Source organism: Macrobrachium rosenbergii, chromosome 25 (assembly GCF_040412425.1).
Source record: "Macrobrachium rosenbergii isolate ZJJX-2024 chromosome 25, ASM4041242v1, whole genome shotgun sequence".
Taxonomy (NCBI): Eukaryota; Metazoa; Arthropoda; class Malacostraca; order Decapoda; family Palaemonidae; genus Macrobrachium; species Macrobrachium rosenbergii.
This window is the reverse complement of record NC_089765.1, coordinates 29092230-29117610: the sequence shown is the minus strand read 5'-3', so window position 1 is coordinate 29117610 and position 25381 is coordinate 29092230. Positions and strand designations below refer to the sequence as shown.

The 25381-nt window shown below is 40.5% G+C and overlaps 2 protein-coding genes across 5 annotated transcripts in view; both read left to right on the top strand.

The window, feature by feature from the left end:
• The window catches only part of LOC136852520 (kelch domain-containing protein 3), a 145245-nt gene that overhangs the window by 54464 nt on the left and 65400 nt on the right, over positions 1-25381 (top strand). The window contains exon 1 of one of the 4 annotated variants that reach the window (XM_067127222.1): positions 19520-19648. The exons of 2 other annotated variants lie outside the window; for them this stretch is intronic. The gene's annotated coding sequence lies outside the window, so the exon portion shown is untranslated. Of the gene's footprint in view, positions 1-19519; positions 19649-22967; positions 23115-25381 lie in introns of those variants that run through there. One more of the 4 variants, XM_067127219.1, reaches the window with a different exon arrangement.
• On the top strand, positions 7999-8409 carry LOC136852212 (uncharacterized). The gene has a single exon (XM_067126660.1). It carries the CDS (start codon positions 7999-8001, stop codon positions 8407-8409), a length of 411 nt encoding a protein of 136 aa, XP_066982761.1.

The following is a 25381-nucleotide window of genomic DNA, read 5'->3' as shown; positions in this document are numbered from 1 at the left end:
ACATTACTTTTTACAAGTTTTAAGTTTTATTTTTTCCTTTATCAGAATTATGAAAATATCAACCTTCATTCATCTCAAGTTTAATAACCTTGTAAATATTGGAGATAGTTTGTAGTTAAGGAAATTGTTACCCAAGAATTACTGTTTGCAACGTTTCAAGAAACCATATTGTTATAGAAATAACATATTGCTTTTAGTACGTGCACAATATAAACATTTAGTACATGCACAATATAAGTTTAGTACATGCACATTATAAACATTTTACACAATTTATGATATAAAAACATACACATATACAATTTATAGTAGCAGAAGAAATTACAGTATCATATACAAAAGGTACAAAAAGAATTTACAGTAGCAGTATTAAAGTATTAGAGAACAGTTACAAGAAGAGCTTTTTCCTTTTTATTAGTGTGAACAATAACAAAAAGAGAACTAAAATACACTAAGGTTGAGGAATTTACAGCATCATACAGAAAAAGGTACAAAAGTAGTCTCTACCAAAAAACACCCGATCTCCGCTTGGATGTATGTATAGAAGAGCGAGTCAGTCTCCGCGCAATCCTTCACAACCTTCTTCAGGTGGAGATTCCAGTAGGCCTCTCTGGCATTTGGCTGAATGCGCTCAAACATTGCCTTCTTGGCCGCTTCGGCGTTTTCAGTCACCTAAAAAAATAGAAAGAAATATTAGTTAAAACACAAAAGTAATATATATTTCATTGAAGAAATGAAAAACAGGAAAAAAATCTGACAATAAAAAATTTCTATATAGTTAATGTTATGAAACTCAAATATTTTATAAATGTTAATCAGTATGTTTGTTATGTTTCAAGAGTGAAAATACTAAAATATTAACCTTCTCAAGGACGGAGACTTCGGGCTGCTGACGTTCGATGTCAGACCTCTTCTTAGGCCTCCTTTCCCTGATGGCGGGGATGATGGTTACATCATCATCTCCACCACCAGCGTCAACTACGCCAGGGGCATCAGGAAGGGCAGGGCCAGCAGCAGTGGGCTGTTGGGAAAGAAAAAGGAAAATGTATTAATAACTTTGGAAACAGCATATATGAAAAATGAAAACTTTTATATTGTGATATTTAATGATCAGGAAAAAACACATGTGAAACCAGTACAGGGCAGAACAATTACCTCTTTCAATCTAAAGGTTTTCGGCTTCTTCCGACGGACAATGTGTTTTCAAAAGAAGCCAAACGTCGTCAGGATTCACCTTTCCCTGTCCGTCAGGTCCCTCACTGCTGCCTGTCACGATCCGAGAATCGTTCCAGGTTCATTCAGACTAAACAACAGTGTTTCAACGCCAGCAATTGAAATATGGGAAATTAATGTAAGAAGAAACTCACAAGACTACAACCTTACTTACAAAGAAAATGAAATGTTGTTTCCCCTTTGCGCTCATTCAACGTTACACGAAACAAAACAAATCTAAGCAGTTATAGATAGGGGGAGGAGGTTGGAAGGTAGAGCAATTATAATATTTAAATGGTGAGTTATCCTTCGTGGCGGGGGGTTCAGCTGAAGAGATGATGCTGGCATGATGACCTCGGGCTTGAAGACATCACAGAAGGGCAGCTGGGAACTCAGCAGAGATGTTGCTGGTACAATGACATGGGCTCGTAGACGTCACAAAAGGGATGTCTTCAGGATGAAGCAGCAAATGCTGTTTCTCCAAGAAACCGGAGATTGTGCAAATGTAGGGCAGGCAGGGCTGGCAACTCGTCCTCGCTACAGGCAGGAAGGGCTTAGTGACTCATGTTCCACACAAGCAGGAAGGTCTGGCTACTTCTCTTCGTTTTGGGCAGGACAAGATTTTATGGAGGTAAGAGTAAAGGTCCGACCTCTGATTGTCCTCTGCCTCTGTCTGTCTATATCTCTGTCTTGGGAAGTCTCTTCTGGAAGCTTATATACCACTGTATGGGTGGAGTTAATAACAACAGACAATTGCCATTCCCATGTAAGGAAATTTTTAATTTTCTGCATAATGATTGGTTCCTTAATAACCACCCCTTTCCAGTCACGCCATAGAAGCTTCCAGAACAAATTTTCAGATGCAATGTGGATCGAATATTGCACTATGTTACAAAGATGGCATGAGATACCACGTGGTGTCGTCTCCACAAGAAAGGGTTTTCATCGAGTTGCTAGTTTTCCACGAGACGACAACGGTAACTGACTGGTGACGACATCTTTGAGCAAACACAGGGAGCAGTCACGTCTTGGAAAAGAGATATTTCTTTTTCAATATATTTCAACATTATTGCATCTACCCCTAACACTGCCTGGCTGCATCTGGTCCTGGTCAACCGCCCATACCTGGTTCTTACAGACTTCAACCATGTGTTCAGCTGAACTGCAGTCAAAGGCAGTATGATGGACTCAGCCTTGACCTTTTCTGCCAGGAGTCACATCATCTTCACCATGTCCTTGAAGCCAATGAGGCCCCTGTCATACAGAAAGGGGTGCACCTGCAGCCATTCCCCAAACATCCTCTTCTTGGCGTCGGATAAGAACTCACAAGGTGTTTTCTTGCGTCATTGCTGCCCAGACCCCTCGCCAACCCCTCTCTGCATCAGTCGTCAACTCTCATCGTCGCCAAGGGCGTCCTCATCCCAGCTTTCCGTGGTCAGGGGTTCCTCCTCGAGGTCAGTTGAGCCCAATGACGTTGAAGGAGACGATTCTTCGTTGGCTTGCTGAAGGGCCTGCAGAAGGGGGTCATCAACAGGAGAAGCAGATCCTCCTGAAGAAGTGCTGGGAGAGACGTCCTTATACGGCACAACCTTCTTTCTTACAACCTTCACAACATTTTAGGTCATGATGAATCCTGAAACAACGAGGAAAGCAATGTAGGTCACATACAGGTGGCAGCTGATGAAAGACTGTTGACCCGAGAGTCTGGGATGCTGCCTTTTATGCCTGTGACGCACGTGACACAGTCTGACTACTGCGCATCTCTGCTGCGCACGCTGTGGGGTTGCCAAGTACATGGCATATGTCGTAGTTGATGGTGCATGTGTTGACATTGCTAATTATATCTTCTGTAATCTAATGCCAATGCCGTTGCATCAGTCGAGATGCCATTACGACATTATTGCATCATGCAGCATGACATGGCGACTTTTGACAGTTGTCGTGACTTGACCGCCTAAGTGCTGGGCAGCCTCACACATCCACCGTCACTTGCCGGATGTTGTCAAACTCGACGACGCAGTTGGGGATCATGCCGATTGATGCCGACTTAGTCGTATTTAGAGCGTAATGGAGTCGTCATGAGCAAATTTTCGGCCGTTACAACAGTTGCGGTCTTCAATCACCAATGTGTGACTCAGGCATAAAGAAAGACTACAGAGGAAGGTGGACATAAGAAACAAGCTCTAAAGATCTGTGGAAGGGGACTATAAACTAACATGCCTAATTTAAAGAGGAAGCCTAGACAAGAATACAAAAATCATAAAACCAGAGATGGAAAATATGAAAAAATAAGGTTATAAAGACTTGGAAAGAGGAAGAATACCTTAGTAAGTTAAAAATGAAAGCAGTAAAGATGAAGATGGAAACTGATGATAAATATGCTAGAATGGGGAGCAGATATGGGCATAGAATGGTCAAGATAGCATAGCCGTTATGTCGGGAGGAGCAGGATAAAAGCAGCACCCTTCGGTTGCAAAATGCCGACAAAGTTAATAATAGCAGACACTGAAAAATGGGTGTCAAAGTATCATTGTTAGAATTTGATGGCCGTAAAGGCAGAGATGACTAAAATGAAGCCAGCACGATACAGACCAAGTTATTCATAAGACACTCAAAACCGGGTGTCAAAGTTAAATGTTAGTATCTGATGGCAAGGAGGAAGAAAAAGGCACACGTGGCTAAAATGAAGCCACAACGATATAAAGACTAAGAATAAGATATAGAATTATCAAACAAGTAAAAGTTCAAATAAGATATGGAGCTGGAGAGAGAGAGAGAGACTACAGTAGCTGTAACCCCAGTTAAATTAAGCAAGATCCATGAAGACTGTTATAAGGACATATTTGTGCATTTTGGGAGTTTTTAAATTTGTAAGTATTTAATTTTATTATTTCAATGGTTAAACTTTGAAAGGTAATGGGACTCCTTCCTTACTTTCTGAATAGAAGCATAACACATTATAAATTACTAAATTGTGGACATGCGTCTGGTTTGACTAAAGTTTAGTTGTCTTCAGCCAGGCTACTCAGCCAATAGCGTGTCGTCTATCTTTGCAACGGAACTAAGAAAATTCTCAATAATTTTCAGTTCCGACAACTGCTGTAGTATTTCAAGACCTTGCGTAACTTTAGTGGCAGAGATTGGATAACTGTTAAGACATATAGTGCAAGGAATTTAAAGAGTTCTCTTCTTATGGCTTAACATGATTACAAGAAAAACTACCAGACAGCATCCACACATCAGTATTATTGAAGGTCTTGGGTCTCTGGTATTCCCATTAGATATGCAAAACTAACTGGAACTATCCATGAATGAACATGATGTAATGTTAATGTTGAAGGAGTCTTGTCAACTGAATCTGCATAAATTTTATGGTGCTATAAGGAAATATTAAGTTACCTTTGCTGCTTGCAATTCTCATGTACTTTGAAAAAGAAATGTTTTGATGATGAAAGAGAAGTTTTAGACTGCAGTAACAATCGAAGCATTAGATACTTGAAATATGCAGATGACATTGTTCTTATTAGCAGAACACCTCACGATTACTAAAACTTTGTCAGTGGAATGTGTTGGCTGAATACAGAACATCTGGTCAGAGTTATCTTTCCTTTCAAATGAAAAAAGGCTATATACTAAAAGTTGTTCAGCATGTTATAACCCACCCACCATACAAAAATCTTACCCAGCCAACTTCCATCAATTTGTTAACTGGCATTTTTAAGGCGGAAAGTAAATTGCTAGAATCTGAAAGTGAGGAAGAAGAAAAATGGAAAACAGATGACTAAAAAGAAGCCTATCTAATACATGAAAAAAGAATAAGAATTGGAATAATCAGACAAGTGTAAATTCATGTAAACTGTGGAGATCATACACAAGAAGTGTGTACACTATATCCTTTGAGAATACTTTTGCAATGCCACTAATAGTAGTGGAAATTGGGTAGCACTTGACATGTACCATGTTGAACATCCTCTTCTTGATCCTTCAAACTCACCGATGTCATTCCTATTTGTACTTGAAATCTAGCTACTCCATGACATAATTAGGTCCAATGATACAAGACTAATGATGCAAGACTAGGTCTGATGACACAAGACTAATCAAGACAGACATAAGGAACAAGTTCCAAAGATCTGTGGAAATAAGCTATAAAAATACCCAAATTAAAGAGGAAGCCCAGACAAGAATACAAAAATCACAAAGCCACAAAAAACCAGTGAGGAAAAATATGAAAAAATAAGGTTCATAAAGACTTGGAAAAAGGAAGAATACCTTAGTGAGTTAAAAATGAAAGCAGTAAAGCTGAAGATGGAAACTGATGAGAAACATGCTAGAATGGGGAGCAGATATGTGCATGGAACGGTCAAGATGGCATGTTTGGTTGCAAAATGCCGACGAAGTTATTAATAACAGACACTGAAAAACAGGTTTCAAAGTATAATTGTTAGAATTTGGTAGATGTAAAAGGCAGAGTTCGTTAAAATGACGCCAGCATGATAGACCAAGGTATTCATAAGAGACACTCAGAACTGGGTGTCAAAGTTAAATGTTAGAATCTGATGGCAAGGAGGAGGAAAAAGGCACATTTGGCTAAAATGAAGCAAGAACTGTTAAGTATAAATTCAAGACTTGCAATATGTCATATTGCTAGGAGTATCAAATTTTAAGTTTTCCATTTATCTTTATGTTTACCCATTTTCTATGTTTGTCACTGGCGCCTCTGCTGGCGAAGACTGTAATGTATGTAACTTGAATTAGAAGGAAATATAACATAAAGAATAGAGAACAAGTCAATGTAACTAAAGAATAGAGGATGAGTCACTGTTACTTACCTCTGGTGAAGGTTATTTTAACAAGAAGGTAACAGTGTGAGGAGTTGTATATTGAAGTTTGGTAACTAAAGGCTGATGCAAAGATTTATATTAACACCCATTACTATGTATTAGAAAAATGTGCTATGTGCCTAGATAACCCATTTGGTTTTAGACAGCATTCCACATATAAATAAACAAGAAGAAATGGTTAAAGCTCAGACTGAGATGACTGTGAAGGCTGCAGGGACAGACAGCCAAAAGGACAAGACAGGTAAGTGGTATAGGAATGGATCTAGGAAAGCCTGGTACTGAGACAGCAGCAGTCGTGACCAGAGCCAGTCCAGCAGTAGCTTTAATATCACACATATAGGAGCAGAGCAGCTAATTAAGCCCAGAAGAAGGATCACAGTCCAGCCAGGCAGTGGGCAAGGGCAAGATTGATGCTGAATACATGACCAAGGGGAAGGAGCTTTTAAAGTAAAATTTATCAGTGGCATATTATATTGTGTTTTTCAGGGCAAGGTGACTGGAGAAGTGTAGCAAATCCTGTTGCCAGAGATATATCGTACTTAAGTAATGAAGCTGGCCCATAAGATCACTGTCAGAGGTCATCTTGGGGCTGAGATTGTTGACTATATAACGTGCAATTTCCATTGACCAGGAGTGGTTGTGTAAAGTCCCTGCTCAACAGGTTTTCTGTAGTGAACCTCCCGTTTTCTACAGTGTCCCACAAGCTTAGGTCACGGTAAATAGCTACATTTTTATCTATGTAAAAACGTATCTGTTATTGATTCATTTGTGCCTCTTTACGTTGTACATGTGTCAGAACATTATTGTGTCAATTCTTGTAATTTTATCTTTACATGTTATTTGTATTTATCTGTCCTGTTTCACATTGAGAACAATTGACCTCGGGTCACCTGTATCCTATTGTATGCCTTTGTATGATGTCCGCACGCCGCTTTATAAGCAGAACATGTCCACCTGCTCTCTTTTTTGCACCTCTTACAGTGGTGACCCCCGGAGTGGTTCCCGGAGCCATTAGCGGACTCATACGGCGACCTAGTCTTGGCTCCATGAACTATCACATGCCCCTAACGGCCTAAACACGGTGCGTTAACAAAGCGTTTAGGCTTACCGACTCTCGTCAGCAGATCACCAGTGTCATTAGCTGACCCACATGGTGCGCCCCCAAGCGCGTATTGACGCGAGTGTAACCCACTCCAAGTAAGAGTGCAGAAGCGAGTATGGACGCGGACATTCCCTCCCACATACAAATAACCGCGAACTTTGCGGACTCTGATATCTCCCACACACAAAACCCTCTCGCACCCTCCCCCACGCCAAGGCTCGCACACTCCTCCGTACAGGTACCCGTTCCTCACGCGCTGCCCATCCTGACGGACCAAACAAGGTCTGCCCTCGCCATAAAGCTGCCGCCCTTCACGCACAGCAATCCATCATCATGGCTGGCTCTACAGGGCCGAGGGCAGTTCAGGCTGGCGGGACTTGCCGACGAGGTCCTGCAGGCAGACGCGGTGATAAACGTCCTCCCGGAAGACGTCTACAGGAAGATCACCCTGTGGGTGTCTGCCGCAGGTCCTGTCACCCACCAAAAGCTGAAGGCCTCTCTCGTTGAGACCTGCTCCCTGCCAGTCTCCGAGAGGGCCGCCCGCACCCTTGACCTCGTGAACAACCCCTGACACGACCAGAACCTCCGGGAGACTTGGAGTTTGATCCAGGACCTCCTCATCCTGCCCAGGGATGCGACGGCCTGGGCGAGGCAGTGCATCCGGTGCCAGACCAGCAAAGTAGGGCGGCACACCGAGTCGGGGTGGGCAAGTTTCCCCAGCCTGGGAGACGGTTCGGACACATCCATGTCGACGTGGTAGGCCCCCTTCCCCCATCAGGCGGGGCCAGGTATCTCCTGGTGATCGTCGGCCGATCCACCAGGTGGCCCGAAGCGACGCCCATGCAAGAAGCCACTGCCAGTGTGTGCGCCGAGGCCCTCCTCTCCAGCTGGATCAACCAATTTGGTGTCCTGGACCACATAACCACCGACAGGGGTCCTGCTTTCCTGTCTGAGCTGTGGACCGCCCTGGCACTCCTGCTCGGGACCTCTCACCACAGCACCACCGCCTATAACCCTGCGGCCAATGGATTGGTGGAAAGCTTCCACAGGTCCCTGAAGGCATCCCTCATGGCCCGCTGCACCGCCGAAGATTGGAAGAACCAGCTGCCTTGGGTCCTCCTCGGGCTGAGGACCGCCCCCAGAGCAACGGTGACCCGTCCGCAGCAGAAAAGTCTATGGGGAGCCCCTCATAGTCCCTGGCGAACTCATCACAGGATATCGCCACAACCTGACAGTCCAGAGTCTCAGTGACATGGTCGGAAAGTTCGCCCCCTGCTAGCGGACGTATACCGATAGGATGTCGCCTTTCACGCCTCCCGGCCTGTCCTCCACCACCCACGTCTTCGTCAGGAATGACGCCATCCACCCGCCCTTAACCAGGCCTTACAAGGGGCCCTTCCGCGTGCTGGAGAGGAACAACAAAGCATTCCAGCTGGCCATCCACAGGAAGGACAACTGGGTGTCTGTAGACCGACTCAAGCCCGCCCTGTTGGAGGAAGACGTCGACGATACCATGCAGTGCCCTCCGCGGGAACCATCACCATCGCAGCCAGCCCAACCCAAAAGAAAGTCACGTGGCCGCCCCCGGAAGGACCCTGACCCAGACAGTGCCACAGCCAGCCGCTCCCGCTCACACCGCACCCCCCAGCTGACTTCGCGGAGCCGCGGCACTTTCTAGTGGCCCAGCAGATACCTAATTTGATCAGACGTTACTTTCATCTTGGGGGGGGGGGAGTACTGTAAAGTCCCCGCTCAACGGGTTTTCTATAATGAACCTCCCGTTTTCTACGGTGCCTTTCCCACAATCTTAGGTCACGCTAGATAGCCACATTTTTATCTATGTAAAAACGTATCTGTTATTGATTCATTTGTGTCTGTTTACGTTGTACATGTGTCAGAATATTATTGTGTCAATTCTTGTAAGTTTATCTTTACATGTTATTTGTATTTATCTGTCCTGTTTCACATTGAGAACAATTGACCTCGGGTCACCTGTATCCTATTGTATGCCTTTGTATGACGTCTGCACACCACTTTGTAAGCGGCCTGCTCTCTTAATAAACTAGCAGTACATGTCCACCTGCTCTCTTTTTTGCACCTCTTACAGTTGCAGATGTCACTAGATATTGCAGGTCCTACAACATTTGTCAGAAGACTAAACCGCACAGCCATACAAGCAAAATACCACTAAGGAAGCTGCCACTAATGAAGGAGCCATTTAAGAGAGTAGCGTAGACCTGACTGAACCTGTGTTGTCAGCATCTGAGAAAGGCAACAGGTACATCCATACGGTGAGAGGCCCTACTACAAGATACCCGGAGGCAGTGGCACATGCTAGAGTAAAAACTGAGTGGGTATCAGAGGAATTGCTAAAAAGGTTTTCAGCAGGGTTAGATTCTCCACGGAAATACTCAAGTGTCCGAGGTTCTCAGTTTACTTCACAACTGTGGAGGTTGTAAGCCATCCGTTAAGCACTGAGTAACTGTTCACAATGGCACATAACCCAAGATATAATAGAATGTATGAAAGGTTTGCGTAAGTCTATGCTGAAGATGTGACAGGAGAGATCAAAGAGTTGGGACCATAACCCCCCCTCCCATCTTGTTCATTTATTGAGAAGTACCCCAGCCTAGCACCAGATTTTCATCGTTCTAGCCATTGTATGGAAGGACAATGAGAAGACCAATGCACACTTAAGTAATTATGCACTGGAGACTGCAAGGATGAAGTGTGTGCAGCACATACCATTGTGAGTTAGAAATGAGGAATCATCTGGCGAGAGAGTTTGCTGCACAGAGATACCCAAAGCATCATTACATCAAGAGGACCAGAGACTATCAATTCAGGATGGGACAGAATATATTAGTATTATTGCCAATGGGGGCGAATAAGATGATGTTACATCGCAGAGGCCCTCATGAGGTCAGAGTTGCTGATGTAGGCAGACAACTGAAGACTCGATGCAGACATCCTGACTGGCAACAATGAGAGGGAAGTGAATGAAACAGCAGCAGCTGCCGTCAAAGAAGAGATCAATGAGCACAGCCATTGTAGAGAAGGGCGCCAAATAGGACCATGTAATTCTTTAGGAGGGATGGTTAGAACTTCAACCACAGAAAAAAGAGGAAACATACCAAGATTTCAGCATTAGCAACAACCTACACAAGGAGCAAAAGAAGCAAGTATTACACTTACCGGAAGAATATCAAGATGCTTATATCAAGATGCATTAACCAGCAATCCAGGAAAGACTGTTCGAAGAACACAACATTGAAGTGACTACAAAGCAGCCAGTCATAGCAAAAATGTACCCTTACTGTAATGTATTAGGGAACAGAGCCAAGAAATTGAGACGCTAGAAATGTGAATCATCATAAGGTCATATTCTGCATACTGTTTGCAGGAGTGATAGTATTGTGAAGAGCAGGCTCTAATGTTCGTGTGACAGTTGAGAGCAACTGCATATCGTAGCTAAGAAGCCTGACTGACAGAAGGACAGACAGACAGCAGCAGCACAGATAAAAAGAAGGCAGCCTATTCTCACATCCCTTCCTGTCATCTCACAAAGAAAAGAACCCTCATCCCAAGATTGTATCAAATATTTTAACACAAGTCCCTCACATGAAGTTCATGTAGACGGTGCTGGTCTCTCACACAAATTTCATGTAGATAGTGTTTTCTTTGCATCCTAAACCTGGAGAACCTGTATTGAATACCTAAATCAACCTCAATTACATTTTTATCTCTTTGTGCATACTCTGTCTTCCTAACTTATCCTTTTTTTTTTTTTACATTTATCTGTAGCCTCATCTCTACTTATGTAAAACTTCTATTTCCTAAAAGCTTTTCAAATAGTCCATGGAAAATAAAATTCAGCCCAAAGGCCAAGCACTGGGACCTATGAGGCCATTCACTGCTGAGAGGGAAATTGAAAGTAAAAGGGTTTTGGAGATGTAACAGGAGGAAAACCTTGCAGTTACACTGTTAAGTCCCCGCTCAACACATTCTCTATAATGAACATCCCGTTTTCTGCGGTGCACATTGACCTGGGGTCACCGAAAACCCATGCTACTGCTATATTTGTAAATTATGTATTTTATTGCCTTTCCAAATGATCATGCATCATGTACATGTAACGGAGTATTTTTGTAATACATCAGACATTATTAATCATTATGTTTTCTGTATGAACCTGTCCTGTTTTTGTAGAGAAATAGTTTGACCTCAGGTCACCTGTAAATCTGCGAAGTACGCAGACGTCCGCAGGCTGCTTTATAAGCAGCTTGCTTCATCAATAAACTAGCAGTACTTGTCTTCCTGCTCATTATTTCGCACCTCTCTCACAACCCTATGAAACAATTGTTAGAAGAGGATGGAAAGCAAGGTGGAAGAAAGAGAATGTGAACGGAGGTACAGTAAAAGGAATGACAGCGTACGAAGGGATGCTGCAAAGAACCTTAAATAATGCTTACAGTGCACATCATGGTACACTGATGGCATACCCCCACAGGATTACAATAGTCCATGAGAAGGGCAAACAACAAAAGGTAACACATTTTTCCCCTATACCACCTTAAAATTCATTGCCAGTTCACTTTACCTCACGTTTGATAATGGACAGTATCAATTAGTTTTGCACATTGTGGGAATGCCAGTGACCCAAGACCTTCCATGTTATTGATGCAGATGCTGCCAAATACCTTTCTCGTAATCAGTAAAAACCATCTTAACACAAGTAACTGATTTATGCAACTCTCACCTTTTCTGAAAAAAGAAATCATGCTCATTTCTAGCCATTTAATAAATTTCTTTTTCCCAGCAACCGAGAAAGAACATTTTAAAATTTACATCAGGCAGACAAGTTTAATGCCTCTTTACTTGCCACGTTCAGTTGTAAGGTCACCTCTTTTTCTTAAATATGTTTGCTTTGCTATGACTTCAACTCAACCAGAGGGCGTTTGTTCAAAGGGCCCTCTTATCATATACATACAAAACAATTGGCGCCTTCCTTTACATAGCTCTCATTTCGTCGGAACTGAAAATTATTGAGAATTTTCTTTGTTCCGCTGTAAAAATTCTGTACATTATCTAATACGGTTTAATTACATTAACCACTCTGTTGACAAGATGGCTACCTAGTCCACAATTGCATAATTCTTCATTTGTTATACTTTTAATTGTGATGTAATACAGGACTCTCATTAAATTTCAAAGTTTAGTAATTAAAATAAAAACTGCAAATAATAACAAATTTACAAACTTTCAGAATGTTAAAATGTCATTTTGGCAGGCTCCATAACTTGTAACTTGATTGTACCTAGGTATTCTCTCTCTCATTCCTTCCACCTCTGCCACTTACATGAAGTTTTACTTGGACTATTCCGTCTTACCCATCTTTTCCTGTAGCAGACTCTTCTTGTTAATAATTGCCCCTTTCTCCCTTCTCCATCAGATGCTAACAACTTTTTCACTTTGATGCCAGGTTTTTTGTTTTCAGTTTTCGCTATCAGTAACTGTCAACATTTTGCAGTTGAAGGGTGTTGCTTTGTATCCTGCTCCTCCTAACATAACCGGTATTCGTCTTGACCATATGTTCCCCGTTCTTGCATGTTTATCCTCATTTCCATTATCAACTTTGCTTCTTTTGTCTTGAATTCACTAAGGTATCCTCGTTCTTTCCAAGTCGTAATGGACCTTGTTTTTTCTATTTAACATTAATTTTTAATGTTTTCTTGATTCTTCTCTTAACTTCCTTGTTATTTCTGGTTATGTTATAGTTTCTTTTTACAGTTCTTGTTCCTTATATGTAGCATTCATTTTGTGGTACTTTCGGGAGGTGGAAAATACCATCATCTATTCTGAACTGTGTTCCTTTTCATTATTTTCAAAGATTGCTGGTTGAAGGGCGACAAATCGCGCCTCTACTGCCTTGTGTTTCTTCTTTCAGGTGTACATTAATCACGTCATGTGTTTTACCTGTCTTTATTTCAGATTCTTTATGGACCTCATCTTATGTATCATTGTACGGCCTTTCCACCGATATGTATATCTACCTTTTATGCCCCATGTAGCGAATATTATACGTATTTTTATGCTTGCCAGAAAACACAAATTCTGTATGGACGCAGCGGGGGCCTCAGGTCACCTGCTACCTTTCTGTCCGCTTTTTGTCTTATAAACACCTGTCGAGAATTATAAAGAATCAGTCTTTCACTCCTGACATTTCTTGAGCCTCGCACTGGATTTAGCTTAGTCAAATACACTCTAAACAACAATAACATTATTTTCCCAACTTTTCATTCATCTACTATTGCATCATTTCGTGGAGCATAATATTCCACTTTTACTTGCCTTTCACTAAATGGTGTTCTCTCCCAGGTAATTGTATACCTTCACTATTTCATTTTACCATTTCTTACTTCTGTTGCTCCACTCTTTCCATTCGTCTACTTTTTTTCTGTTAATAATTGTCTTTCTACATATTTGACTGCATTCATCTGTGACTACTCAGCACAACTTGGGCCCTGTGTTATTCCCCGTCAGCATGGGAATAGTGCCTCTTACTTACTTACCTTGCCCATAGAGTATCCTATACTAAGGTAATATATGTCATATATTACCTTAGTATAGGATACTCTATGGGCAGGGTAAGTAAGAGGCACTATTCCCATGTTGACGGTTTATTACAGAAGCATCTTAATCCTAAGATGGTTACAGGGCAACTGGCATTCGCACCAAAATCTTGGTATGGACGGAGTTAGGTAATGCGTTGCTAACCATAGACGCAACAACATTCCACTAGTAGTATTACTGATATCAGCAACTTGACACATACTTATCCTACTTCCCCCCCCCCCACCCGCTACGAATTACCCTGAAACATAGGTACACTCAAAATTCAAAATTAGAGACAAACAAAGGATATCATAATCAAGAAGAGGCAAAAATAAAGAAAAAATCAGCAAGGAATGGCTAATCGAAGCAAAACTTATTAATAGTTCAGCAAACAGAACGCAACCTATTTTCCACCTTTGTAGTCCTTCATCCAAGCTGGGCGTTTAGTTGGCCTTGAACTCCTCCTACCAAGGGGTGGGGGCTGCCATGGCCAGCATATACCTCCTGGTCCTGGGTACGTGGCACTGCCCCAGCTGGTTCTGTAGTAGGGCACTGGCTCTTTGCTGTTACGTATTTCAAGTGGCGGCATTTCTCCTCGACATTCTGCCAGATCCATCTATTTTGATTAGATACTGTCTGTATGGGAGTCTTTCCATTACCATCCCCGATCGATCCCACTTCTTACCAACTACATCCTGCACCAGGACTTGGTTGCCTACACGTAGGTATGGCAACTTCTTTGCATGCAGGTCATATAATTCTCTCTCTTTCTGCGAAGTTTTGACCATAGCCTTTTCTCTCTCTCTCTCTCTCTCGTATCGTTGCCATCCAATGATTATCCAAAAGCAAGAATTCGTTGCCATTGGAATAGAGTCCCGTAACTGCCTCCCCAACGTTAATTGCAGGGGGGACTTGTCTACATCTCTTAGGGGAGTATTTCTTTATTGCATAAGGGCTTTTGCCGTGGCATCGGTGTCTAGGCTGCCGTAACCCCTAACGTTGTCCCTTATCATACGCTTGTAAAGATGTCAAACGTCTCTCCATTTCACGTCAATCATGCTATTGCTTTGTATTTATTAATGTGTCTTGAATCTCATGTAAATATTCAGATGTGGAATTTCCTGGCCTTTCCACCAGTGTATGTTTTATCTTTGTACGTCTACTATGTCTCTTTTTATTGTCAGTTATGTACCTGCTACGAAACACAAATTGCTCAGAGTGCGGGTCGCAGTGATTGTGGGTCAGGCACCACATTTCTGTCCGCACTGCCATGTATACTTGTGCTCAGGTAAATAAACAGTTAGTACCCAGTAATGTCTACCCTCACAACTGGTGACCCAAGGAGCGACAGTAAACATAGCATCACCCAGGGACACCTGGGACGAACTAAAGAGGCCTCTTGATGCTGCCGGGCACCGAAATGGATGGTCGGAGAAAGATCAGCCTGTCACGAGAAATATTCCTGTAGCGCCTTCCACAGGAGGTGAGGGGGCAAAATACAGATGCGGACGCCCTTTCAATGGACGAGCTGGTGAACGTCGCACACAAACTCCACGAGGCCACCAAGGCCTCCAAACACGGCGCAACATCCGCAGCCTGCAACATGGTAACGGACGACGCCGAAGCAGAGGATAAGAACGCAGTATACAAAAAAGAAGGCGCCGACGCAGCAGCAGGGGATGTGGACAAAACCAGCCTGATGCTACTTCCATCAGAGGTTGAGTAGTATTGCCAGGAGTTGCAGAACCCCCTGTTCTTTCTCAAAAAAACAAGAAAGGCGGCCACAAATAACAGCAGTGGCCTCAAACCTTAAAGAGCCCCATCCAGTAGGATTCTTCATCCACAATGTGCTTCGATCTAAATTATACAGTAAAAAAAAAATTTTAAGTGCTACATAATTATGCAGAGGCATTATGTGACGATATATGAAACATACCGCTAAAATATTGTATAAAAATTAGTTTTTTGTGTGTGTGTATATATATATATATATATATATATATATATATATATATATATATATATATATATATATATATATATATATATATATATATATATATATACATATACATACATACATACATATACTGTACATGTTTATATATATATATATATATATATATATATATATATATATATATATATATATATAATATATATATATATATATATATTATATATACAAACACAGATTAATTTTTATACATTTTAGCGATATGTTCCATGTATCGTCACGTAATGCCTCTGCACAATTGATGCATCACTTAAAATTATTTTTTGTTACTGTATAATTTAGATCGCAGCACATTTTTATATCAAGATGGCTACTGTATGGATTTTTAAAAGATAAACCGTAGACTTCTTCGTTTTAGCGTGCTTTTTCCCATTTTTATATGGGGTAAGCACAATGCCTTCTTTGAAGGACTTTGATTTGGCGTTGGGGTAGGTCGTAGCCTCGATCGGCTGCCCTGCCTGACATTGCTTAGACCCCGGTAGCGAATGTGTACATGCATCGTACCAAATCCCCAGCTCCCTTTCTCCCAGCAGCGAGGAGAATTGAGCGGTTAGGACGATAGTTCGAGACATGTGAGGTGTCTGTTATGTTTTTAGAAGATGTTGGAGTGTCTTTGTTTATGTGCGTATTAGTCTGTAACACCCATTTGCTTTCAGCAAACCTAATCGTAGACTCTTGAGTTGATAATTCACAGGGGAACATAATTTTTGTTGAGTTAGGTCTGACAGTTGTTATTAAGTAATTTTTGGGTGCTGAATCCAAAACTGATCTCAGTTTTTCTCTATCACATCAAGTTTTTGAACTATGGAATTTTCGTTTTCTTAAAAAATACGAAAAATACTGTACATAACAGTTACAGTGCTTGTTTTATAAAAAGTTGCAAATATTAATATACAATGAAAAATGAAAGAAATAGGCATGAATAGAATGTTTAACATTATTATGTTTTTTTTACAAAGGATAAGGCTATAATTGTGTGCAGGTTAAGGTAAAAATTTACGCTTGTTGCTTTTTCTGGAGTGTTCAACTTAGGACAATCGCATTTGATGCTCCAACACTAGTCAGCCATCATATGGACATCCCGTCTGCCCTGGTAACGTTCTTCCATAACCTTCAAATCTTGGTGAAATCGTTCACCTTGCTCGTCGCTAGCAGCACCAAGATTTTCTTAAAGTTGGCAAGATGGCAATGCAAAAAATGTAATTTAATACTCATGTTGCAACCAAGCGCTTTGTAGCTCTCTAATAGTTTCTGAACAATTTCTGTGTAATTACTTGCACGTGTATTTCCAAGAAAGTTCTTGACGACGTCTTTGAATGATAGCCAAGCATTCTTTTCAAGGTCTGACATAGTACCGGTGAACTGTACATCTTTGATGAGCTGTCGAATTTGTGGACCATCAAACACACCTGCCTTGATTTTTTCAATTGACGGTCCAGGAAATGTCAAGATGATGTACTTCAAACAGTCGCCATCAGTTGACAATGCTTTTACAAATTGTTTCGAGAGACTTAGTTTTATGTGCAGAGGTGGGAATTTTTATGTGCAGAGGTGGGAATAATATTTTCTTCCTGTCAACAAGTGGCTCATATACAATGTTAGGATCTCCAGGTTTAAGATCAGATCTCGGAGGCCAATTCTTCTCAACCCAATGCTTCTCTCGTGCTCTGTTATCCCACATACAGAGAAAACAGGGATACTGTATGTATCCACGTTGCTGACCAAGAAGGAAGGACACCATCTTAAGGTCACCACAGATGATCCAGTTGTGTTTGTCATATTGCAATAACTCTCTTTACATCTCCATATTCTTCACGAAGACAGACCGAATGCCCAATAGGGACTGCGCCAAACAAATTGCCATTGTGTAGAAGGACACACTTCAAGCTCCACTTTGAGCTATCAGTAAACATTCGCCATTCATTTGGATTGTAGTTTGAAAGCCCTAATTCCTTCAGTAAACCAGGAATGTTATGGCAAAACACAAAACCGCTGTCACTTCGAAAGTACTGCAGAAATGTACTTTCTCTGGTTCGAAAGTATGATACCTTCACCCCTTGTTCAAGTAGGTTTCTCTCGTTCATTCTTGATGCTAGTATTTCTGAAGCTTTTTTTGATAGGCCCAAATCACGTGCTAAATCATTCAACTCGTGCTGATCAAATCCCCTACGAACTGGATCCTCGTGAATGTCAAAATCTGCATCGATGCTGTCACTGCGTTCTTCAACATCACTCAGATCTTCTAGAGGAGGTAGTTGTTCGAAAACTGGCACTGGAATTTCAGCTGAATGAGGCATTGGTCTTATAGCTGACGGTATATTAGGATTTCCTATGTTACTTTTATTTTTCTTGTTAAATCCTGATGTTTTCACTGAACAAAAGTAACAGTCTGTGGAATGATCTTTTTGCTCGCCAAACCATGGGGATACCAAATGGCATCTTTTCACGTGTTCCTTTGGTCCACATCCGTAAACTCTCGACACACTGCTTGCACACTTTGTGAGGGGCCCATGGCTTTTCTTGATCACCAAGTTTCTCTTTAAAATATGCGAAATATGCTTGTTTGACAAATACGCTGATGTTTGCCCTCTGACTTGGAGTGGTGAAACTACCGCATAGAGTATATAGCAGAAGGAGTCAGGGTTATTTAGGCATTTACGATGAGACGTAGTAGGAGCAGGCAAAATCTGAAACAAAAGAAATATATGCCTATGTAAATAAAACACTAGGCTGGAATAGTTACAAGCTTAAAAACAAAAAACAAAGAAGCATTAAACGAAATAGAAATTACAGTGGTATTTTGTTACAAGGTTAATAGAAAAGCCATAACAAATCCTCGTAATTCCTACTATCCTAGCTTTCTGTTTGCAGATATTGGGAGCTGCACACACCTCTCACCGCACTGTCTCAATTGTGACTGCACAAACAAGTTGCCACATAGGTCTAGATGAGTCAAATCGTTATCAGCTGGCAAGTTTTACTACAGCTAACCAGTGGAATTTTGCTTATCTGGTAGGTAAACTGTTTAGAAAAAACTTGACGTGCTAGAAAAATCTAACTACAGATTTGGAATCAGCATGCCAATTTTAGTCTAAATAACCTCAAAAATCCAACTCAACAAAAAATTGTTTTTAAATTATTCCTCAAGGCTTCCTGAAACTCGGCTTGACCCGGGCCACTACCGTTATCTTAGGATTTCTTCCTGAATGATAAGATATTGACCATGGGAATTTCGTTGAAATCACTTTTAAAAAAATATTAACCTTATGCTGTACCGATAGCAATAACAAATAACCAGGAGACGAAAACAACCTTGTTCCGACCTCGTTGGCGGAGGGAATACACTCCAGAAGTCTTACCAACAAGGTTAGCTTGAACATATTTTTGTACAGATAAGTGTGGCGGAATTTCTCAAAGGAAACAATTTTTGGTCATCGTCTATATTCTATAAGATCTTTTCCCATAAGGAAAGTTTATTTTTTTATGTAAAATACTGTACACTAAAAGCTCTAAAAGGTAATTGAATGATACCTGACAAAACACTGGTGAAACGAATTCAAACCAAATAGTGGTTTACAAATATAATTACACCTCAATATATCCACCACCACTCAGCCGTTTGCCTTTCTCGTCAGGGCTACTATGCAAATCCTGCCACAAACCCCTCTTGTTCGGGAAACTGGACCCGTGGAACTGTCCAAAACTGTACCTATGGGTCCCGTGGGGCGGAGGGGCGGGGTTTAGGGGATGTAGATGGCTAGAAGACAGATATTCATAGAAAACAGTGTTCTCGATCTTTTTTTGTTTCAATCTGTTGAACTGCCACTGGCGCGGAAATGGAAGGTATATAATAGAGAGGTAAGTCTCATTCCAAATATATTAATTCGAAATTCCCATCTGCTTATCAGAGCCAACAGTTCTGTTTTATAAGCAATATCAAGAAAAAAAAGTATATAGGGAAGGTTTATTGACTGTTTGAGAAAACTTTTTTTTTTTTATAAATCCTGACATCATACTTTGCAAGCTTATATTACATGCAAATACTGACTTACTATTACTATAGGTTTATATTAAATGCAATGGGTCTGAGACAGTAATATTCTGATTTTCTCTTTCATTGAATGCTGAAATCCTACCCTTTGCTTTTGCTGAGGCTCACCTGCCACTACGCCTGAATATCTCGACCTTTGTAAAGTTTCTTCCAGTCCAAAACTTCGTTTGTAAACTTCTCGGGTGAAGAGTAACGCTCAAAACGACCATCGCCGTATTGGCTTCGCTCTAAACAGCATCCAGTAATTAAATAATATCGCTCAAAATTACTTCGGCCAATCGGTATAGAAGCAGAAAAATGTTTAAACGCAAACTGGCCCACTTACATGTTATTTAAGTCATTCTCAAGTTTTCTGCAAATAAGAAAAATATCTGAATTTCTGTGGAAAAGCTCATTGAATTCTGCATCACTGTTGGAAACAGAAATGCTTATACCCTGACTACAGTATGAGAGAAAATGAGTTATAGATCAGGTGAATCAAGAAAGACAGCAGTTTTCACAGTTCTTGGTCTGAGCTTTAACCATTTTTTCTTGGTCATTTATATTTGGAATGTTGTAAAGAACCAATGGGTTATCTAAGCACATAGCATATTTTTCTCATACATAGTAATGAGTGTTTATATAAATCTTTGCATCAGCCTTCGGTTACCAAACTTTTATATACAACTGCTCACACTGTTACTTTCTCCTTGTTAAAATAACCTTCACCATCAGGTAAGTTTACAGTGACTCGTCCTCTGTTCTTCAGATCTTCATACTCCTGACGCAGCAGTACCATTAGCTGTGTTTTGCTTGAACTACTTCTGGTTCTTATTCTTAATAAGGTTACAGTTTTTGGCTAAGTGCCTGAAACACACAGAGCACCTGTCTTCTGTTTTCTGCTCAGCTGTCTTTTGGTCCTTGGGTTTCTGGATACTCCCACCAGGATTCTACATTGGTTACTGGCATTCCACTAAGCTTATCCCATGAACTTTTAAGTACCGCTCAGGCTTCACCATCTCTTACCAGTGTTGTTTGGTACTCTTTCCCAGAGGAATAGTGTCATCCCACTTGAACTGGTACTAACAGACAGTTCCCTAATGCCTAATGAGCAAGTGCTAAATCATCAAACTAATTTTTTGCATTAAGCCATTTTAGTCCAGCTACTAAAATGCCTTTGTAACTTAGCTACAAACTAATGTGCAGTCTCTTTTTTTTTTTTTTTTTTTTTACTGTAATTGAGGTTATTATAAACAAATTCGGTTGTAGCATGGGCAGTACACTTAGCCAAATTCTAGTAATCTTTGCATGGTGTCCTTGAAAACCATAATGATAAGATATGATCAGGATGATGTTTATGGATATATTTTAACATTTTGGAATCTGTTTTGGGGAGATTTTAATGCATACTTTAGTAAATTAAATAGCCATGCACCCCACATTAAATTAAAAGTAGAAACAAAAAAATAACAGATTCCACTTTTTGGATTACTGATAATTAAGGATATCGCAAACTAGAGGTTCACAGCACATAGAACACCCACTGTCTCAATATTTTACATCTATTTCTTTAGTTATCGTGATATGTTGCGGTTGTATTTGCAAGCTAGTTGTTTTTGTGCCTCCCAGAGCATTTTTGCCCTGCATAAAACTAACCGAATTTAAAACGAATTCTGGAGCAACCATCTTTCCTCCAGTACCCCAAACACTTCGTTGAAAAAGTGGTTTATAAAGCAAATCAGATTTTCTACGTTCCCCAATTAGTAGTAAAAAGAAAACTACTACAATAAAGTGCATACTCTATACCTGCAGTGTAGGCATACTGAGGGATATTTGCAGCGTACCTTCAGCCCCTTAGCTGCATCCACATTTTAGCCTTTTACTTTACCTTCATTCTTATTCCTTCTTCAGTCTTGTCCAACACCACTAACTGTGACTTTACTGGTATATTTGTGGGGTTTTCTCCCAGTTCCACTTTTAGAGGCTTGTACAGCTACTACCTTCTATTTTCTGGATTATCTTGCTTTCCAACCACTCAGACTCCCTCTTTTCACTCTTTTAAGCACTGAATTGGCTGGGTACTCTCTTTTAAGCGCTGAATTGCTGGAAGTACCCTAGTGCTTGGCTTGACAGCCTAAATTTCATAACTGGATAGCATTAAGAACAGTATAACCTTGGGGAGAGACAACCCTTTCGCGTTTAGCTGCCCTAATACAGTAAGATCTTTGGTCACTAACGTTAACGGAGGAAAGACCACACCCAGAGATGATGGTGCATATGTGATACTACGTAAGGGATGCGATAAAAATAATGTCATGTTCACTGAAAAAAAAAAGCCTCGCAGAAAAATCGAATGTGATGATCAGTAGGATATGCACACCAGAATTCTACCATTATTATTTTATTTTATGTATCACCACCAACTCGTATGAACGGTGCTATTATAACTTAATCATTGTTATCGTTTTTCGTTTTTTTATGCAATGAACATTATGACAAAACGCCAAGAAATAAAATAATTCAGATATAATTGAGGAGAGTAAGAAGGTAGGTTGTGTGTGTGTGTACACGGTACAAGTATGTTGGAGGGTCTCTTTGTGCAATATCGGAATGCTCTCTCTCTCTCTCTCTCTCTCTCTCTCTCTCTCTCTCTCTCTCTCTCTCTCTCTCTCTCTCTCTCTCTCTCTCTCTCTCTCTCTCTCACAGAATAGTTATTAGATATGTATTTTCGTCTAAAGGGTAAGTGAAAAGAAGGAAAGGTGGGGCGATATGAATGGGACACAGTACATGATGCAGCCAACTGTTATTAGCGTCAACACAAACCATCGACAGATTTTTGCAACTTAATTGTGCCGAGATTCACTTCCAGGGTTCAGTTTGCAGACCTCAAATTTGTATGATAAGCTCCCACTTGATGTCATAGATAAAGATATTGTCTTCCGAGATTAAACTCAATATTTACTCAGTGCATGTATATGTATATATATATATATATATATATATATATATATATATATATATATATATATATATATATATATATATATATATATATATATATATATATATATATATATATATTGACAAATACAGGTATGGGTCTTATAGGGCAAAGAAACCTACAGTTAGTAGGTCAATGGGCTATGATTCAGTCACTCCTGTGTAGTCCGCAACCGTTTGTGAAGAGAGGAGCCGTTACAAAGATTTCAATTTCTTTGGAAGTTTCAAGTGAACTATTGCTAACAGTAAACAGAACCAGTGTAAAATCTGCGAAATAAGCCAATGGTCACTCCGGTAATGTTCTAGATTTTATTTGTTGCCCTGTCTTAACAACATTTTCTTTAAATTTAAATAGTAAGTCCCAGGTTAATGCATGCCAGATGAAAAGCAAATCGTTAAACCAGACCAGAGTAGCCTAGCCTAGCTAGGATAAATTCAAGACCATTCGACGAGGCTTTAGGCAGCTCTTCTCGACTTTTAATTATAGCCTAGTTTGGGATGGGCCCCCCCCCGGGTGTAGAGATGTCCCACATATTTTTCCAGATTTTATGTGTTTTGCGTTTTTGACCATTAGGCTATTAGTCTAGGCTATGGGTGTAAACCAATCGTTTTATTGTTCCTTGTACATCCAAGGGATATGCTTGATTGTTTGGTGCTAAAAGGCTGATGGTAATTGTGCAAAACAAGGTCTGCTTGACATTTTAAGTTTTAAGAATATGAAATAAAAATGACCATGTGTTAAAGGTTAGTAGAGATAGAGGGAAGTCTGGTTAGGTCACCTATCCTTTGAGTTAGCCAACCAACTAAAGAGATACCTGCTATAGTAGCCCTGACCCCTCACTCTGCGTTCGCTCCCATTTATATATCAAGACGCATGTATAAAAATATGAGGAACCCCTAAAACAAATCTTTTTTGGTATTATTTCACTTATGGACATTAATTGCTTTCAACATAAAATATAAGTATTTATGATGTGATTTACATGATTTTGAGGTTTATTTCCATGCAAATGAATACTTATCCTTCCCGGCAAATGTACTGTATACCCTTGTCAGAATGTTTTTCCTCTCCATAGCTAATGCAAAACTGTAATCAGTATACACAGTTTTGCCGTATTAGCTATAGGGAGTATTCTGACAAGTCGTAATTTTATTAATTTTGTATACAGTATATCACGGGGAAGGATAAGTATTCATTTGCGATGGAAATAAACCTCAAAATCATTCAAATCACATCATAATACAACAGAAAAACCTATATTTTATGTTGAAAGCAATTAATGTCCATAAGTGAAATAATACCCTTTTTTCCCTTAAAGTCAAACAGTAATGTGCACCTGAGCAGGAAATTGGAATTGTCGGCGGGGAAATATGAGAACTAGTAAAGTATATAAATGCATCCTAGCCTGACCAAATGGCACCAAAAATCATAAGTGTGAAATACCAGGATTCATCGTAACTTGACCTTCGTTAACCTAACTCTTATGTAGGCTGGTCATTTTCACAACCTGCATACATCTAAAGTGGTTAGAAGTGGGACGTGGGTTTCACAATAAAATAAATTATGGTTTTGACTGAATAACACAAGTTGGTCAAATTTCCAATATACAAAGCTCAAGATTGTTCATGTGGAGTACAAATTAATGCCATTTATATATGACCATTCTTCAGTGTGAGCTTGAATTGGTTGTTGAGACTTAGTAACAAGGTACCATAGTTAACTGGTAGTTAGGGGATGAAGGCCATACCCTTACCCATCTGCCATCTCTGACAGCTTTTTCTGTGGCTGTTGTCAGCTGTCAGGTGAGGACATCTGGCTGCCCTCATACTTATTGCAAAGTTGGAACTTGATATCATGGAGAAATAATGTGAAGGTCATGAGCTAATGTGGCCTTTGATGCCGTCTGTTTGGGTGGATCCCCACCATTATTGCTCCTTTTTAGAGATAGGATCTGCAGTTGTTGGGAAGGTTTTGGGGAAGGACTTACGAATGATGGTTGCAGGGCCAACTGAAAAAAAAAAAAAAAAGAATCTGGAAAATGATCAAAACCTACTGTCTTTGTTACAGATCGGGTGAATGACTTGATGTTAATGTTAATGATTTGTGGTCTTGACCCAGTCTTATGCATTCTTGGCATAGGTGAAAGAATGCAGAAATGGGGGGTCAAGAGCCAGAAATGGGGAGAAATGTGCAAAGCGACAGTATCATACAGATGGGGTTATGGGAATTGTACTTTTGGGAGTGTTGTCCCGTCATTTTGCATTCTAGACAACATCGGAAGAAGCATATTAGCAGGAACAAATTTCCATTTGAACTCACTGTTCTGTTCTGGTTGTGACCTAACTAAAAGAACTTAAACTTACCCTTTCTTTAGGCATCTTATCTTGACCCAACCAAACCTCCCCTTCCTAACCTGATTTACAGTTTCATGCCTTGACCTGGTTGGGAAAGAGGGGTGGCATTTTTACCTGTGCAATCCCCTTTCCCCAAGTAACACTGAATATCAAACATGTGGATTGGCCTAGGCTACCCCTTAATGATAGTAGATCCAAATCTTTAC

What these genes read in the sequence shown, in the direction of transcription:
- LOC136852212 (XM_067126660.1), top strand. Translation starts at nt 7,999, where the DNA reads ATGCAAGAAGCCACTGCCAGTGTGTGCGCCGAGGCCCTCCTCTCCAGC.